This window comes from Geotrypetes seraphini, chromosome 3, assembly GCF_902459505.1.
Source record: "Geotrypetes seraphini chromosome 3, aGeoSer1.1, whole genome shotgun sequence".
Taxonomy (NCBI): Eukaryota; Metazoa; Chordata; class Amphibia; order Gymnophiona; family Dermophiidae; genus Geotrypetes; species Geotrypetes seraphini.
Window position 1 is genome coordinate 144,702,255 of NC_047086.1, and position 16,910 is coordinate 144,719,164.

The window sequence follows — 16,910 nt, forward strand, 5'->3', positions numbered from 1 at the left end:
TAATCATGTATTTTTAATGAGAATAACTAATGGATGGACCGTTCAGGTCTTTATCTGCCATCATTTACTATGTTATAAATCAGTGAAAGCAATGGTTGCATTTGCACATTAATATGATTAGACAAGAGCATTAGTGAGCACTGAAGTATAGAGTTTATTTGCTTATTTCAATATCTATAATTCTGCGGTCCAGTCCTGCTACCAGGTTACTTGTTGATATGGATGGACTCCTTATCGAATGTGTTATGCCATATATCTCCTGCCACCCCTCTGGCTCTAAAGAGTGATGCAGATTATGCTTTGATATTAGGGCTGAAACATCTTCATTGAGTTTCTCTATCCTTGTTGAAGTTTGAAGTAGTTCTTTTTCCTTGTTGGATAGCTGTAGTGAAAGTAAACAAATGTAAGTCAACAGACGAATCAGGGTTTAGGGATTTTTTTTACAGTTTAAAAAAATATGTAGTATCCAGGTTTGAAACTGTGTGGCCATACATTCTAGGAGCATCGCTCACAGATTTTACATAGTTGCTCACAAAAACATTTGGAAATCTGCAAAATTGTTGGTTTTTAAAATTGTTGCTCACACAAAAAAATTGGGGGAGGAACTAGTTGCTCACATGAGAAAAATTTGCATGTAGCCAGCCAATCCTTACAGGGAGCATTGGTGCAGGGTGAGCAAGGGACATCGACGCCTTTGTGAAAGCTTCAGGTTTGAAAATAATAATACATGCAAAATGACACCAGCGCAAGGTTTCAAAAATTATAACCAAGATTTATTGAATTATTGTTTCTATTTTTCCATTATGAGATTAAAAGCGTCAGCATAATTGCTTAACGGTTGCGCTAATGGGAGATCGTCATAATGGCCAAATGCTGGCCTTCTCATAACGGTCTCGATTTCATATCTCATTTCATTCTATTATATAACTTTTAGCTCCGTGACATCATCAGTATAACAACCAATAACAATTCACCAAAGAGGTGGTCTTAAAAGTTTAGACAAAGGAAACATTCCTCCATGTTTCCAAGTTAGGCAGTTTTAGAAACTTACTTTTGATTTCTAAAGTAACATTATAACATTATGCAAGAGAATCTACAATCATTAACATGGTGCTGAAAAGTCCTCAGCCCTAAGTTTCATCCACACAAAATGCTGCAAAGTTGTTAGCCTGAAGGAGGGTGCTGACAGCTTCATGTTACACCGACACAGTGCTAAGCGTGGGCTTCCAATGCCCCCCTTCCTATGCTTGAGACTGACTCTAATTACTTCCAGATGCTGCTGTAGGATTTCCCCAGGCTGCAAAAACATCTAAATATGCTTTTCAAAACTTATTCCTTTTGTTCAAACTACACAGCCATACATAAATCACTCCAGTCACTTGCTTGGCCAAGCCTTCCATACATCATTTGCATTCAAACCTATATTTAATTCAATTTGGGACACGTTAGCCTTCTTTACCAGTCTAAAGCAAGCACATGTGGTATTAATTAACACCACGCTGCTGAGAACAAAGACCTGGACACACAAAATGGATTCCTCAACTCAAAATGGATTCCATGTAATCATGATTTGGCTCAACAGCAAAGTACATAAACAGATATTATTATGCTTTCCCTTATATTAATCCTTAGTGTGTTTTTCTCTGGCCTTAGCTACATTATATTTAGAATTTTATTCACCCTTGTTTTCGTACGTTTCCACTGGGCGTGTCCCTAACTGACACATATGTTTATCTAACTAGAATTACCCAGAATCATACGAAAAACAGGCGCTTTTGTAGAAAAATTCCACAAAAAATACTGCACTTATCATGTCCTGACATCCATTCCCATTACTGTCCCATAACCAGCACCCCCTGCTGGCCACGAGCCACTACTCCTCAAGGGTAGAGAACTATATTTGCTAATAATATATGATCCTAAGACTGGTGTTCCAAGTAACTGGCAACTAAGGTTTAATGCTAAAAAAAATGCAATGTCATGCACTTGGGCTGCAAAAATCCAAAAGAACAGTATAATATAGGGGGGAAGTACTTCTGTGTATGAAAGAAGAGCAAGACTTGGGGGCTACTGTATCTGATGATTTTAAGATGGCAACACAGGTAGAAAAGGTGATAGTCAAAGCCAGAATGATGCTCAGGTGCTTAAGAGGAGGGATGAGGTGATAATGCTGTTGTATAAGTCTCTGGTGAGGACCCATTTGGAATACTGTGTGCAATTCTGGAGACCACACCTTCAAAAAGATATAAATAGGATGGAGTCGTTCCAGAGGGCTGCTACAAAATTGGTTAGTGGTCTTTGCCATAAAGTATATGGGGACAGACTTATGGACTTCAATATGTATACAGTACTCTGGAAGAAAGGCAAGAGAGAGGGGATATGATTGAGAAGTTTAAATATCTCCGTGGTGTTAAAGGACAGGAAATGAGCATTTTTTCAAATGAAGGAAAATTCTAGAATGAGAGGAGAACACCACATACGCCTCATTTACCCTAAGATGAATAGGCCACTACTGGGAAAGGAAATTTAAAAAGTGATTAAAAATCAATGAAAAATCACAGGCCCTGACGTATTTACTGCTTAGGTCAGTAAAATGCAGGAGCGGTATATCAAATCTAAAATAAACAAACATAAACATACTGAATTCTATAAAATACTGCGATTTCAAATTTGTAGACCTCTAATAGTAGAGACTATTATAAAGCTCAAAATTACAGAAAATATACTTAAGCATGGATTAGTGAGACAAAGTCAACATAGATTTAGACAAGGGAAATCTTGCCTCACTAACCTACTACATTTCTTTTGAAGGGGTAAATAAACATGTGGATAGAGATGAGCTGATCAATACTTGGTGTCTGGATTTTCAAAAGGCATTTGACAAAGTACCTCATGAAAGATTCCGGAGGAATGTCATGGAATAGGGAGTAATATCCTATTGTGGATTAAGAGCTGGCTATAAGATAGAAAACAGAGAGTAGGGTTAAATGGTCAATATTCTCAACTAGCTCTTTAAGCCCGTTATATTAACGGGTGCTAGAGATGCTTCCTCCCTTTCCCCTTCCCCTTGCATTTCCCTTTGCACGGTCTCCCTCGTGATCAGAACGGGGTGGAGGGGGCTGCTGGCTGGGGCCGGCGGAGAGGAACTAGGCGGATGGAGGAGTAGCAGCAGTTGCTGCCGATCGCAGCCTCCGTCCTACCTGGATTTGCTTTTTTTTCTGCATCGGGAAGGTGGAGAGCGGCTGGCGAACCTCAGCAGGCCGCTTTGAAGAGCAGCGGCAGTGGGAGGGAGGAGTCTCTGGAACACGCGCCTCCAGCTAGCGCAGGCGCCGTGAGGTGTGACACAGAAGCACATCTCACGCCACCAGGAATCACGATCTTTGAAAAGTGCATGCGTGCTTAGCCTTTTATTATTATGGATGGAGAAGGGTAAATAGTGGGGTTCACTATAAATAACCCTTACACAGCTGAAATTATATTTAAAAAATCTAGAAAGCCGTGATCAATTTAATTGAATCAAACTGGGAACTGATGCACAGTGTGTAACAGGAGGAAAAGCCTCAGACCCTCTTTTAGGAACAGACCTTCTCAAAATTAGAGAGGTGTAGGTGACCTCATTGGCATAAAAACCTCCTCACTCCTATGACACAGCTGACGTTAGATGAATGAATGCAGTTAGCAGACACAAGTCAAAACTAGTTGTTGTATGATTGCTGTTAGCAAATATAACTCTTAGTTGTTGTTAGTAACTGTCCAAACTTAGAATTTTTGTTGTTGTTGAAAAAAGTGAACTACTGAAAAGTCCCATTTAGGGCATTACTAAATGAATTAGTTGCCTTTAAATGTTGTCATTGTTGAAACTTAAACAGAAAACATGCTGTCCCAGTAATGCTCAAGCAGACACAAGAATGTATCTGTGGCTTCTTCAGGCAAACAGCTTCTGCCCTGTCTGACGATGGCCAAAAACTGTTTTGCCAGAAGGCTGCTTTAGGGACGGGGTGGGATAACCGTTTGATTCACTTTACTTTAAACTCGGCAAAAATATCACTGGCAGCCGTGACCTTCCCAGCTGTAAAGGCTGGCATCTGTAGTCGGGATCACCCATGTTGCTATGCATAGAGGCAATCCCTTGGACAGTCTACAGCCTTAGCCACCATAGCAAACTTTGACGGGCTTCCACTGTCCATCTCAAAGGATTCTGAAATGAGACCATCTGCGGTGACCAGTGGGACAATAGTGCATTCTAGAGAGGTTGGAGATGAGCTTTCACCCACAGTACCACCTCTATTGTTGCCACCATAGATCCCCCAATAACTGTTAATAATGCCACGCCATTGGGCTGGCATTATTAGAATCTCTAAAATCTGCCACCTCAGCTTTTGCTTGCAAGATTCCGGAAGAAAGACATGACTCTCTGCCATGTTAAATACAATCTCCAAGTACTCCAAGGATTGCGAGCGATCCAGATGACTCTTTCCAAAATTGATGATCTAGACCAGGGGTGTCAAAGTCGATCCTCGAGGGCCGCAATCCAGTTGGGTTTTCAAGATTTCCCCAATGAATATGCATGAGATCTATGTGCATGCACTGCTTTCAATGCATATTCATTGGGGAAATTCTGAAAACCCGACTGGATTGCGGCACTTGAGGACCGACTTCGACACCTGTGATCTAGACCATTTCCTACAAGAGGCAGATGACTTACCTTACTGCCCTGAGGTCTTCTGCCTGGGATGCAGCCCTGATGAGCCAGTTATCTAGGTATGGATGAACCTGAATCCTGGCTCTGTGCAAATGTACTACTGCCACTACCATTACCTTGGTAAACGTGCATGGTGTCATTGCAAGTCCAAATGGGAGTGCTGAGAACTGAAAATGTTTCTCCTGTACATGGAATCCGAGAAACCTTCTGTGAACCAGAAAAATGGGAATATGTAAGTAAGTCTCTGTCAGATACAGAATGGCTAGATATTCCCCCGGAGCAACTGAGGCAATAACTGATCTTACTGTCTCCATATGGAACTTGGGCACTTTTAAGGCTGCATTGTCTGACTTGAGATCCAGAATTGGCCTCCAGTCATCTGAATCTTTCTTTGGCCCAATGAAGTATATAGAGCAGTGATGCCCAAGTCCGGTCCTCGAGATCTACTGGCAGGCCAGGTTTTCAAGATATCCACAATGAATATGCATGAGAGAGTTTTGCCTGCACTGCCTTCTTGGTATGCAAATCTCTCTCATGCATGTTCATTGTGGATATTCTGAAAACCTGGCCTGCCAGTAGATCTCGAGGACTGGACTTGGGCAGCCCTGATATAGAGTATCTGCCCGAGCTTGTTTTGACCTCTGGAACTTATTCCATTGCCCAGATCTGCAGCAGTCGTTGCACCATTGCTCATACCCTGGCTGCTTTCTCTAGCCTCTCAACAGGGAATCTATGAAAAAATTTCAAGGTGGCTAAAAAAATTTGAGCTTGTATCTCCTTTAATGATGTCCAGCCCCCACTGGTCTGTGCAAATCCATTCCCAGGCCTCTTGATACTCTACAAGCCTCCCACTTATCCGGGGAAGAGCAGAGAGGGATTTGGCATCATTCTTGGAATCGGATGCCAAATGGCAGCTGATGTGGTGTTTCGTCCAGAGGCACCAAACCTCTGCTTACTTCCTTGAAATGACCTCTGTGAAGAGAAGTTCACTGAAGACTGCCTAGGCTGTCCGGGAGAGACTTAAGATGCCTGTCCATTACACTAGACACTTTAATATGGAGAGATATATATTAAATATCCTGTGATACTGTGTTTAAACAATACCTTCTATAATCACAGTTAAGCTTACAATTAAATAAATATTGTGAAAATCTCAGACCCTAAACCCGTGACTGGTGATATCACCAAACTGGGGTTCATTAGGGGACCATCATTGTTTTTCACTGTCCCCATTACACTTATGTCCATTACACTAGCCATAAGGTCGTCTAGCCCTTTGGCAAAAAGCATCTGTCGCTTAAAGGGCAGCTTGCTTAACATGGCTTTAGATGTCAAATCTCCTGTCCATTGTCTGATCCAAAGCATCCTGCGGGTGGAAACAGAATATGCAGACGCTTTACTCATTACTCTAAACACGTCATACATAGCATCTGCGACATAATTCACCCCCGAAAGAACCATCTGGGAGTAGGTTCTTGCCTCCAAAGTTGGAGCCTGGTGTAGCATTTTATGGCAGGCAGATATTACAAAGGAAGCTGCTGCCTTAAGACCTAAAGCCAAAGCTTCAAATTGCCTTTTGAAAATTGGATTCAGTCTGTGGTCCTGAGCATCTTTTAGGATCACACCGCCTTCGCTGGGAAGTAAAGTATGCTTTGTAACCTGTGCACCAAGGAATTCACCCTAGGTGGCTTAAACAGTTTCTGAAAATCGTGAGCCATGGTATACAGCTTAGACATCACACTAGTCCCTTTCAAGGGCCCCCTCTGGCATTTCCCAATGCTCAGTTAGCATCATGGTGATCTTAGGATGTGAAGGAAAAAATGTTGTCTTGGTCTTGGAGCTGCTGAGCAGTGATTGCTGTGTCAAGGCAATTTGCGGAACCTCTAAATCCAGTTCCCATAGAGAGACTGCAATGATTTCATTTAAGTCTTAATGAGCCTGCACAATGTCAGTTTTTCTCCCTGGTTTAGGGCTGCTACAGCCTCCTGGCTATCCTCGCCCTCATGAGAACCTATGTCTCCTATAGAGGAGGCACTTCTGGAGAGAAGAGGCATAGACCTGGATCTCAAATAATCCCAATCCTTCTCTGACTGGACCTCAGGCTCCCATGTTCCCTTTTCTTGAAAAGGAACCAGATTCTGAAGGGATAAACTCTCCTGTGGGCTAACAGGCACAGCCTCAGCTGGGTCTGCAGATTGTACTTTACACAGGCCTCATACATGAGGGTCAGAAAATCAGAGTCAAACACCTGATCTGAGCCCCTGGAGAACCTCTTTAGGAATCCCTCAGGAGACCTTCTTGTACAAGTGACGTCCACGCACTTTCGCTTCGCTGGCAGTGCTGACTTGCCAGTAGAGGGCTTTAGGAAGGATTTATGTTCCACTTGAGCTTTCTGTGCCTCTGAGCTTCTGGAGGGTGCCGGGGAATGAATGTTTGTTTTTAACTCATTCCAGTCCTACCCAGAGCCAGGGCAAGATTAATCCCATGGGGCCAGTACACCTCTTGCCAGGCCTGGCCCAGCCCACCTCTCTCCTAGAGCTGAGTGATTCTGAAAGGGAGGGAAGAACCTAGTTTTCCTACAAGAGAAACGTCTTTTATAGTTTTTGGGTGGATCTGGCGGAATTGGGGTTAGAGGAGTTCCAAGAAAGAGGAATGAAGGGAGGGAGGATGCCGTGTAGGATCTTGAAAGTGAGGCAGGCACATTTGAAGTGGATGGACTCTGGAGATTATCGGAAGCCAGTGGAGCTTGGACAAAAGCGGTGAGATGTGGTCGAATTTGCTTTTTGTGAAGATAAGCTTAGCAGCGGTATTCTGAATCCGCTGGAGTCTTTGAAGGTTTTTCTTTGTTAGGCTTAGGTAGATAGAGTTGCAGTAGTCTAGTCTGGAAAGGATGGTGGATTGGACAAGGAAGGCAAAGTGTTTTTGATGGAAACAGGATCTCACTTTCCTCAGCATGTGAAGGCTGAAGAAACATTTTTTTACTAGGGAGTTGAGGTGATCGTTGAAGGAAAGTGTAGAGTCAATGATAACTCCCAGAACTTTACTTGAATATTCAAGATGCAGAGTGGGGCCAGAGGACAGTGGGATGGAGGTGGGCAGTTGGTCCAATTTTGGGCCGAGCCAGAGATATACAAGGCTATAGAAAATAGTCCCAGGGTCACCACTATTGTCACTATTAAGCTGCTTCCAGCCACCCCCCCCATATCTTTGTTTCTGCCAAACATATAAACATGAGAGCGTATCAAGTCGCTGCACTAGCTAAGCAGGACAGAAGGAGCAGCTCACATTGCAATGGCCCATATAATAGGAGAGGCAGAGTCACATTTCATCCACCAGTGAGCCACTAGGAAGAGATACGAAGAAGACCAAGGAAGATGAAAAATGAAAAACTGAGGGATGGAGATGATATGATCCTGTCCGGCTTACACATCTGGCTCTCCCGACTCCCAATGCCTACCTACCTCCTCCAGCACTGCAATTTGAATCTTTAGGGGGCTGGCAGTGGCAATGAGGTGAGCCTGCTGCTGTCAGCCTCCATGCCCCAATGCATCATCTGATGCACGGGAGGGGGCCAAAGGCCCTGATTGGCTGAGGCACCTCGAGCCCCTTCGCTCCTCCCTAAAGAAGTCCCTGATTTGCTGAGGTGCCCCAGGCCCCTCCCAAGGGAGGAGCCCGAGGTGCCTTAGCCAATCATGGCCTTAGGTACCTCCCCATGCATCGGATGATACATTGGGGCATGGCCTAAGGCCGTCATTGTTGCGCAGGAGGCTGGAGAAAGAGGGACCGAGCACCCCTCTTGCTCCCAACAATTTTAAAGATACAGGGAGGGGGTGGGCCGGCAGCTAGGCTGGAGGAGCAGGAGGGACCGAGCACCCCTCCTGCTCCCAACGATTTGAAAGGTACAGGGAGGGGGTGGGCCCGGCTGGCTTGCCGGCCTAGAGCTTAGCTACAGGGAGGGAGGTGGGCCGGGCCAGGAGTTGGCATCCCTCCTGCCTTATGTGGGGCATCGGCATGGGAGGGGGTGCATTGGCGCAGGGGGTGCATCGGCAGGGGGGGGCAGGTTAAAACCATGGGCTGGCAATTTTTACAGAATATATAAAAAAGGAAGAATTCCTTTTTTATGTATTCTGTAAAAGTGTATTGCCAGCCCGTGGTTTTAAATGGCAGGAGAGTCGGTAAGAAGTGAAGAGACTGGTCCTCAGCAGTCGCTTCACTTCGGCTCGGCAAGCCCAATCGGTCTTCCTTCTTCAGTTTAGTGAATCGCGTCCCTGCCTACTTTGCATGCCATTTCCCCTAATTTGTATGCATGGATCGGAAGCGGATCGCAGGAGAGGTTAGTGAATCGGGTCTGAGGAAGATCGCATCGCAAACCGATCAGTTTGCTTTGTGAATCTAGCCCTAAGTAGCAATTTATGGATTCTAAAACATGAATGGTCATTTAAAGGTCACAGTTCAGATAATCACACGGCATTATGTATCACAGTACCTGCGTCTGCAAATTAGATGCAAGATCTACCAACAAGGTCTTATCTCTCCTGAGCTGAGTATTATCTTGTTCCTCCTTGGCCAGCAAAGCTTTCAGTTCTGCTATTTGACTAGACGCTGTGGCAACATTAAAGGCTAGTGATGTGTTTCTTTTATCCAGAATGTGAATCTTGAGGAAACAAGAATACAAACACAAAAATAAAGCAAATATGTAGGGGATAATTTCATAAAGATATTTCTATAAATAAAGCCTGTTTTGCACGTAGAAAGTGCCATTGCCTCATCATATACATGTTCCAAAATGACATTTTCTTATATGGCCACTGCAGAACAGCAGAACTAACTGAACTGAAAGAACAAACATATAGCATGTTTCAATGGGCAATTCATGTTGAATCCTCTGAGGAAGTTAAGAGTAGTTGAATGAAACGATGGCAGTCCCTGTTGAGAATCAAAGCTAAGTGGACTGTGAAGAATTGCAAAGGGACTTGAACAAACTAGGGGAATGGGCAACGAGATGGCAGATGAAGTTCAACGTTGAGAAATGTAAAGTATTACATGTGGGAAACAGAAACCCGAGGTACAACTATACATTGGGAGGGATGTTATTAAATGAGAGTATCCAAGAAAGGGACTTGGGGGTAATGGTGGACATGACAATGAAGCCGAGAGCACAGTGCGCAGCGGCTGCTAAGAAGGCAAATAGAATGCTAGGCATAATCAAGAAGGGTATTACAATCAGAACGAAAGAAGTTATCCTGCCATTGTATCGGGCGATGATGCGTAAACATCTGGAGTACTGCGTCCAATATTGGTCGCCGTACCTTAAGAAGGATATGGCGATACTCGAGAGGGTTCAGAGGAGAGCTCACATCTGATAAAAGGTTTGGAAAACCTTTCATACGCTGAGAGATTGGAAAATCTGGGTCTCTTTTCCCTGGAGAAGAGGAGACTTAGAGGGGATATGATAGAGACAAGATCATGAAGGGCATAGAGAGAGTAGAGAGGGACAGATTCTTCAAACATTCGAAAAATAAAAGAACAAGAGGGCATTCGGAAAAGTTGAAAGGGGACAGATTCAAAACAAATGCTAGGAAGTTCTTCTTTACCCAACGTGTGGTGGACACCTGGAATGCGCTTCCAGAGGGCGTAATAGGGCAGAGTTCAATACTGGGGTTCAAGAAAGAATTGGACAATTTCCTGCTGGAAAAGGGGATAGAGGGGTATAGATAGAGGATTACTGCACAGATCCTGGACCTGTTGAGTCGCCGCGTAAGCAGACTGCTGGGCATGATGGACCTCAGGTCTGACCCAGCGGAAGCATTGCTTATGTTCTTAAGTGCCTCTTTTTTAAAGAATCATTACTCATTAGCGAGTCTTGCAGTACTCACAGGGGTTGGCTCAGTTGGCCCTTCTAACCCTAGGGAAAGGGATGGTATGGAATTAGAAGGGGGAGTTTCTAACGGAATGAGAGGGAGGGAAGAGGTTTTGAAGGGGGGCAGCTTCTATACTTCCAGGGAAAGGAAGGGAGGGAGAGGGGGGATTAGAAGGGGGCTGTGAGTCTCTGCTCAGCTGGTTAGCGGACTGAAAATTGTCGCTAACAGTCTAACTTCTGCTGCACCCTAACTCCACCTCTGGACTGCCCACAAACTAGCTGGTTTTAGCGCGGTGGTTAGTGGGATTGCTCAGCAGCGGTTAAGTGCTGCTAAATATCCCCTGACAGCCCCGAACAAGTAATTTAAATAGTCAGAAGCTTCTCCTGGTCATTTCAATCACTTTGAATATCTACCCCATTATGCTTATAAATTTACACCTGCCATTTGCCTAGATTTAAGAGCCTAATTTGTGAATCTCGGTGCTAAAAATTAGTATTAAACTCCTAAACTTTTTCCCCACTCAACTTTTTATGCTCCTGAATGTAAGAGTTTAGTCAAATTTTGATTGAAGAGTTAGGTACTTACTACTAATATACAAGGGTCCTTCAAAATATTTCAGCACTTTCATATTTTCGCAGGAAATGGTTGGGGCAAGAGAAGTGGTATGAGGGCGTGACATAGAAAGTCATGTGACTTAGTCAGTCAGGCAAGCTGGCTCACCTGTGGAAAAGTGAGGTAATTTGCTTTTGAGATATTTAATAAATAGCGTTATAAAAAACCGAACGTGTGGAAACTTTTTGAAGGTCCTTTGTATTTTCAAAAGAGTCCAATTTATGAGCATAATTCTCAACCCCCCCAGCAATTAAATCAGATGAACTAAGACCATAAATTGCCTTATTAATCATACATACAATCATAAATTGTACTCTTTGCTTCACTGGTAACCTATATAGTTCCCTTAACAACAGGGCAAATCTCTCAAACTTGCCAGACTGAAAAATTAGCCTGGCAGCTGTATTTTGCAATAACTGCAATTTCCTATATACATCTTCTCTGTTAGCCCACCTAGCGGGAGTTACAGTAATCAATATAGGAAAGCAGAATGGTTTGAACATTTCTAATGCCAGGGCAGGATTAATTCTTCGAGGGCCCCTAGGCACACAAGTACACTGGGCCCCCAAGCCCTATCCCCCGCCCCCAGCACAGTGGTGTACCTAGCATATGTGACACCCGGGGCCAATCATTTTTTTACACCCCCCCATCTGTACGAAAAACATGATTTTTAGTAACAATCCACACATTGCACAAGAGTGTACCTAGGAAAAGGCAGCATCTTACATATTGCAGGGAGCAGTATAACATCAATACACCCACTGTAAAACTAAATAAGCCAGACTAGTACAGATCAATCCTGCACTGTCAAGCCTAACAGAAAACCATGTCTTTTGAACACACAGAACACAGAAAACACCTCTGCCTAGTATGGAATAGGTAATCACAAACTAACCCCTCCCCCTTTTACTGTAGTGCAGTTTTTAGCCACTGTGTTAATAGCTCAGACGCTCATAAAATTCTGAGCATCGGAGCTGTTACCACCATGGCTGGTGCTAAAAAACACTCTACAGTTTTGTAAAAAGGGGAATAAAATAGAAATACGTAGACAAAGGTTAAACTGAACCACCAAGAAGCTGGACTCTGCATACAATGCAACATTACAGAAACATTGACGCATGTCCCTTAAAGCAAAAAAATAAATAAATAGAACCTTTATTTCTGCCTTTGTCTTCTCTGGTTTCTGCTTTCCTCATCTACTTTCCTCATCCTCTTCCTTTCATCCACTGCCTGCACTACTGTCACTACAAGTATCTGAACCCAAGAAGTCACAGACACCCAAGTTAAGGAAATGTGGTAACTTGTCAGCACTAGGGCCAGGCACTAAAGTGTTTTTTCTAGGGCAGGAGTAACCATTGGTGGGCCCCCTCCCCCAACATGATGTAAATACATTATAAAACTGTCACGAAGGGAGTCCTATATGGGTCTTGTTGCAGAGAAAAACCTGAAAATGATGAAACAGCAGTTAAGAAGTACTGCTTGATGATTCTTCTTCAGCCTGGAAGAAAACAGAAGAGGGTGGAGAACAGACAAGAGCTCTGCACATAGGGGTAGCTCGCATGACTTGCAACCTTCTCCCAAATCCCTCTTTCTGCCAGCATCTAATTTATCGATGTATAAATCACTCGAGAGCCAATGAACTAGCATATCTACTACTACTATTTAACATTGCTATAGCGCTGATAGGCATACGCAGTGCTGTATAACAACATAATAAAGAGATGATCCCGCCTTAGTAGAACTTACAACCTAACAGACAACAGGGCAAGCAGGGGTTTAGGGACTTTCTCGGGGTGATTAGGGTGAGGAGGGGTCCATGTTGTTTGGGTCCATTTTGCCTAGGCCTCAGTCCTACCATGAGTTTTTATTTCCATTTTACGTTTATGAGACCAATAACCTACCCTAGAAAACAGCTGAGAGGTAGGGAAAGGAACTTGCTGTCATTCCTTATTTACTCTCAACTTTTTAACGCTCCTGATTTAAAGAAATAAAAATAAAAAGAATATTCCCCATCCTTAGCCCTTCCAATCTTTCTTATTTGTTCCAGTTTCGCTCCTCCACATAGCTAAAACCACCTAAAGGAAGACATTATTAATTGAAGCACTATGATATCGCTCTTTCGCTATCTTATCAGGGCTTCCCGCACAATTCTCTTACATCAAACATTAATCCTCCCCACTTCCAGACTCCCTTAGAGCAGAGGAATTGTTCACAATAAGGTCCCGTGATGACTGCGTCTGCCGGTCCATCCCCCTCTGACGTCACTTACTTCTTTTGAGCAGAGCCAGCAGATGCTGTCATCGCGGGCACCTTCCTGCACCTCACTGTCGATGCTGGGGGGAACGGAGGAGGACCTATGTTGCCAATGCTGGGGGGGTGTTTGAAAAAAAAAAAAAAATTTGAAAAGGTGAGTCGTCTGTTTGCCCTCCTTCAGCAGGCCCCCCTGACAGTTTCGGGCCCTAGGCAAGTGCCTACTGGGTCTACCCTTTAATCCTGCCCTGTCTAAAGCTATTAGTTGTTCGTACTGAATGTATTGACCTCAGATGTCTCAATTGAAAGAAGAATTTTTTAAACTACAGTAATGCAATAACCTGCAGTTCAAAGGTAAGATCGTACCCCCTAATTGCCTGAACACAGGGCAGTCCATCCCCACCCTTGGATAAATTGCTTTTAAATATTAGGCCTATGCTGATCAAATTTACATAAAAGCAATGTTTAGCTTACCATTCCATTGGATCACTTCTTGTATTTCTCATTCTAACATACTTGCAAACAATTCTTTAGTCAGCGTCAAAATAAGGAAAATAGTCTTCTCATTTTTTGCCTTCCTTATTGAAGAATGAAATCACAGCATAATTAAGTCTGTTTTAATTAAATATTCCTCTGCAGACATTTTGTTTTGGTGGCATAATTATATACATGACAATGATTGCGAATGTAAAGAAATCACTGTAGACAGGGATTACCTTTTCCATACAGTCCTTAAAATTACTTTTTTCCTCTTCCAGGAGCGCTTGTTGCCTTTTGAGTTCACTCTGCAATTGCTCTCCATGGTCTTTCACAGTCAGAAGCTGGGTGATGCTCGAAGAATGAGATGTAAGATTCTCTTCCTTAATGCATTGCTCCTAAAATGCCAAATAAATCATCACTTCTAACCAGTGGCGTACCTAGTATATGTGACACCTGGGGCCCATCATTTTTTGACACCCCCCCATCTATATGAAAAATATGATTTTTAGTAACAATCCACATATCGCACAACATGAGTGTACCTAGGAAAAGGCAGCATCTTAAATACTGCAGTGAGCACTAGAACACCAACACATACATTGTAAAACTAAACAAGCCAGATCCCACAGTCAATTGATCCTGCTGTCAATGCCAAATGAAAACTATGTTCTTTTCATACACACAGAACAGAGATACACCCTCGCCCAATATGGAATAATCACAAGCTAAAAATAGAAATATGTAGACAAAAGTTAAACTGAACCGCCAAGAAACCAGACCCTGAATACAATGCAACACCACAAAAACTGTAACACACTGCAATACACTGCAAAATATAAAGACAGTAGATGTAAATTTGAAAAAACTGATACATAACAATCACCACTTTACAAATTAACAAATAAAAATAAAACAAATAATGAGAAATAAAAAAATACCTTCATAACCTACTGCAACTCACAACCAACTGCAACTTCGTCCCCATAGGCAACATCTAATCTAGCTGCATCGGGCGTAAAGCCAATTCATATCTAGAAACACAGTCTCCCCAAATACCGAAAAAATCAGATATAGCAACCTAGGAACAGACGATTTTTTGGTAACATAAGATTATGCGTTGTAATATTATGTAAAGTAACATAAGGTTATGCGTTGTAATATAACATAAGGTTATGCTTTGTAATATCATGTAATATAAGTTATGCAATGTACTGGAATAATAAGGTAAAATAACATAAAATAACTCTACGTAAAGTCTTGTAAAGTTATGTAAGATAAATTATGTAAGATAAATTATGTAAACTTAATGCAAGTTATGCAAGCACGGTAAGGACAATGTAAAGTAACACAAAGTAACTCCACGTAAAGTTATGTAAAGTTATGTACGTAAAGATATGTAAAGTTATGTACGAAAAGTTAAGTAAAGTTAGGTTTGCAAAGTTTGTAAAGTTATACAAATAATTGTATTGTCATCGCCTGGAAATGTCCAGCCATCTTCTAATGTAATCCGCTTAGAACCGCAAGGCACAAGCGGAATAGAAATCACTAATGTAATGTAATGTAATGTAATCCCTGTAAGCTCAGTCCCCATCCCCGCAAACCACCTGATTCCATCCACACAAGCCTTGAATTATTTTATATTGAACTTATTATATTAAAGTATAAAAAGAAACAATATTCTGTACAATTGTCAATTTATAAATCAGCGTCTTCTCCCCACTCTCTCTTCCCCATTTCCCTTCAGCGTCCTCAGCCCACTCTCTCTCCACTTTCCTTCAGCGCACGCACATAAAAACAAGCAAGTAATTTTATATCATTTTCATTCTATTCATTCATAGAAATTAAAGTCTAAATAATGCCAGTCACATAACAAAACATGATTTTACAAAAATAATTCTCTGCACAGTCAAGCCTGCAAAGATTACTAGATGTCTTTCAGTAGCTCCCCTCCCTCCCCCTTACTTTTGTGGCCAAGTCAAAATGATCTACCAAAAATAAAATTTTAAAAACACAAGCACACTGTACGCAGAGAAAATGTTAATTATCATTTATATTCCGGGGGTTTTCAAAGAGTCAAGGCAGATGACTTTATGCAATGTCACCTCAGTAACAATTATACAAAAATAGACAAATATATCCCCTCCCTTTTTACTAAACCGCGATAGTGGTTTTTAGCACAGGGAGCTGCGCTGAATGCCGCACGTTGCTCTCGACGCTCATAGGCTCCCTGCGCTAAAAACCGCTAATGCGGTTTAGTAAAAGGGGGCCATAGTGCAAAATTAGACAGCATATATAAATTCTTAAAAAGGACATATTTTGATCACTAAATTGAAAATAAAATCATTTTTCCTACCTTTGGTAATTTCATCAGTCTCTGGTTGCACTTTATTCTTCTGACTGTGCATCCAATATTTCTTCCCTTCTTTCAGCCTCCTGTATGCTTCCTCTCCTCCAGATCTCATTCCCTCCCCAAACTTTTTCTTTGTTTCACCCTGCCCCTTCATTCTTTTCTCTCTCTCCATTCCCCTTTCTTTCTGTATATATGTCTTTCTCTCTCTCTCCGTGCCCCATTTCTTTCTTTCTTTCATCCTGCCCCCTTCTTTCTTTCTCTCTCCATGCCCTCTTTCGTTCTGTATGTCTGTCTTTCTCTCTCTCTCTCCGTGCCCCATTTTTCTTTGTTTCACCCTGCCCCCTTTCTTTCTTTCTGGCTCCCTGTCCCTCCCTTTCTTTCTTTCTCCCTGCCCTCCCCTCCCCCATGCCACCACCATTGGGAAAATGCTGCCACCGCCGCTGGGGAATAGGTTGCCACTGCCGCCATCGGGAACAGGCCAGCGCCGAGTTCGCCCTGCTTCTCTTCCCCGCGGGGCCAACCAATTCTCGCCGCCCGTAGTCAATTCTAATGTTGGAGAGGACGTTCTGGGCCAGCCAGGCAGTGATTGGCTGGCCCAGAACGTCCTCTCCAATGTCAGAATTGATGTGGGCGGCGAGAGTTGGTCGGCCCCACA

The 16,910-nt window shown here is 42.9% G+C and overlaps 1 protein-coding gene across 9 annotated transcripts in view; it reads right to left on the reverse strand.

Moving 5' to 3' along the window:
- Nucleotides 1-16,910, reverse strand: part of LOC117356435 (cingulin-like protein 1) — a 60,499-nt gene continuing 43,589 nt past the window's right edge. For 7 of the 9 annotated variants that reach the window (XM_033935630.1, XM_033935636.1, XM_033935629.1 and 4 more), the window contains 3 exons: nt 14,142-14,300; nt 9,189-9,356; nt 1-382 (listed from right to left, as the gene is read on the reverse strand). In XM_033935630.1, coding sequence (XP_033791521.1) covers nt 155-382; nt 9,189-9,356; nt 14,142-14,300 — 555 coding nt within the window. In that variant the 3' untranslated portion in view covers nt 1-154. The remainder of the gene's footprint in view (nt 383-9,188; nt 9,357-14,141; nt 14,301-16,910) is intronic. The other 2 variants (XM_033935634.1, XM_033935637.1) reach the window with 2 other exon arrangements.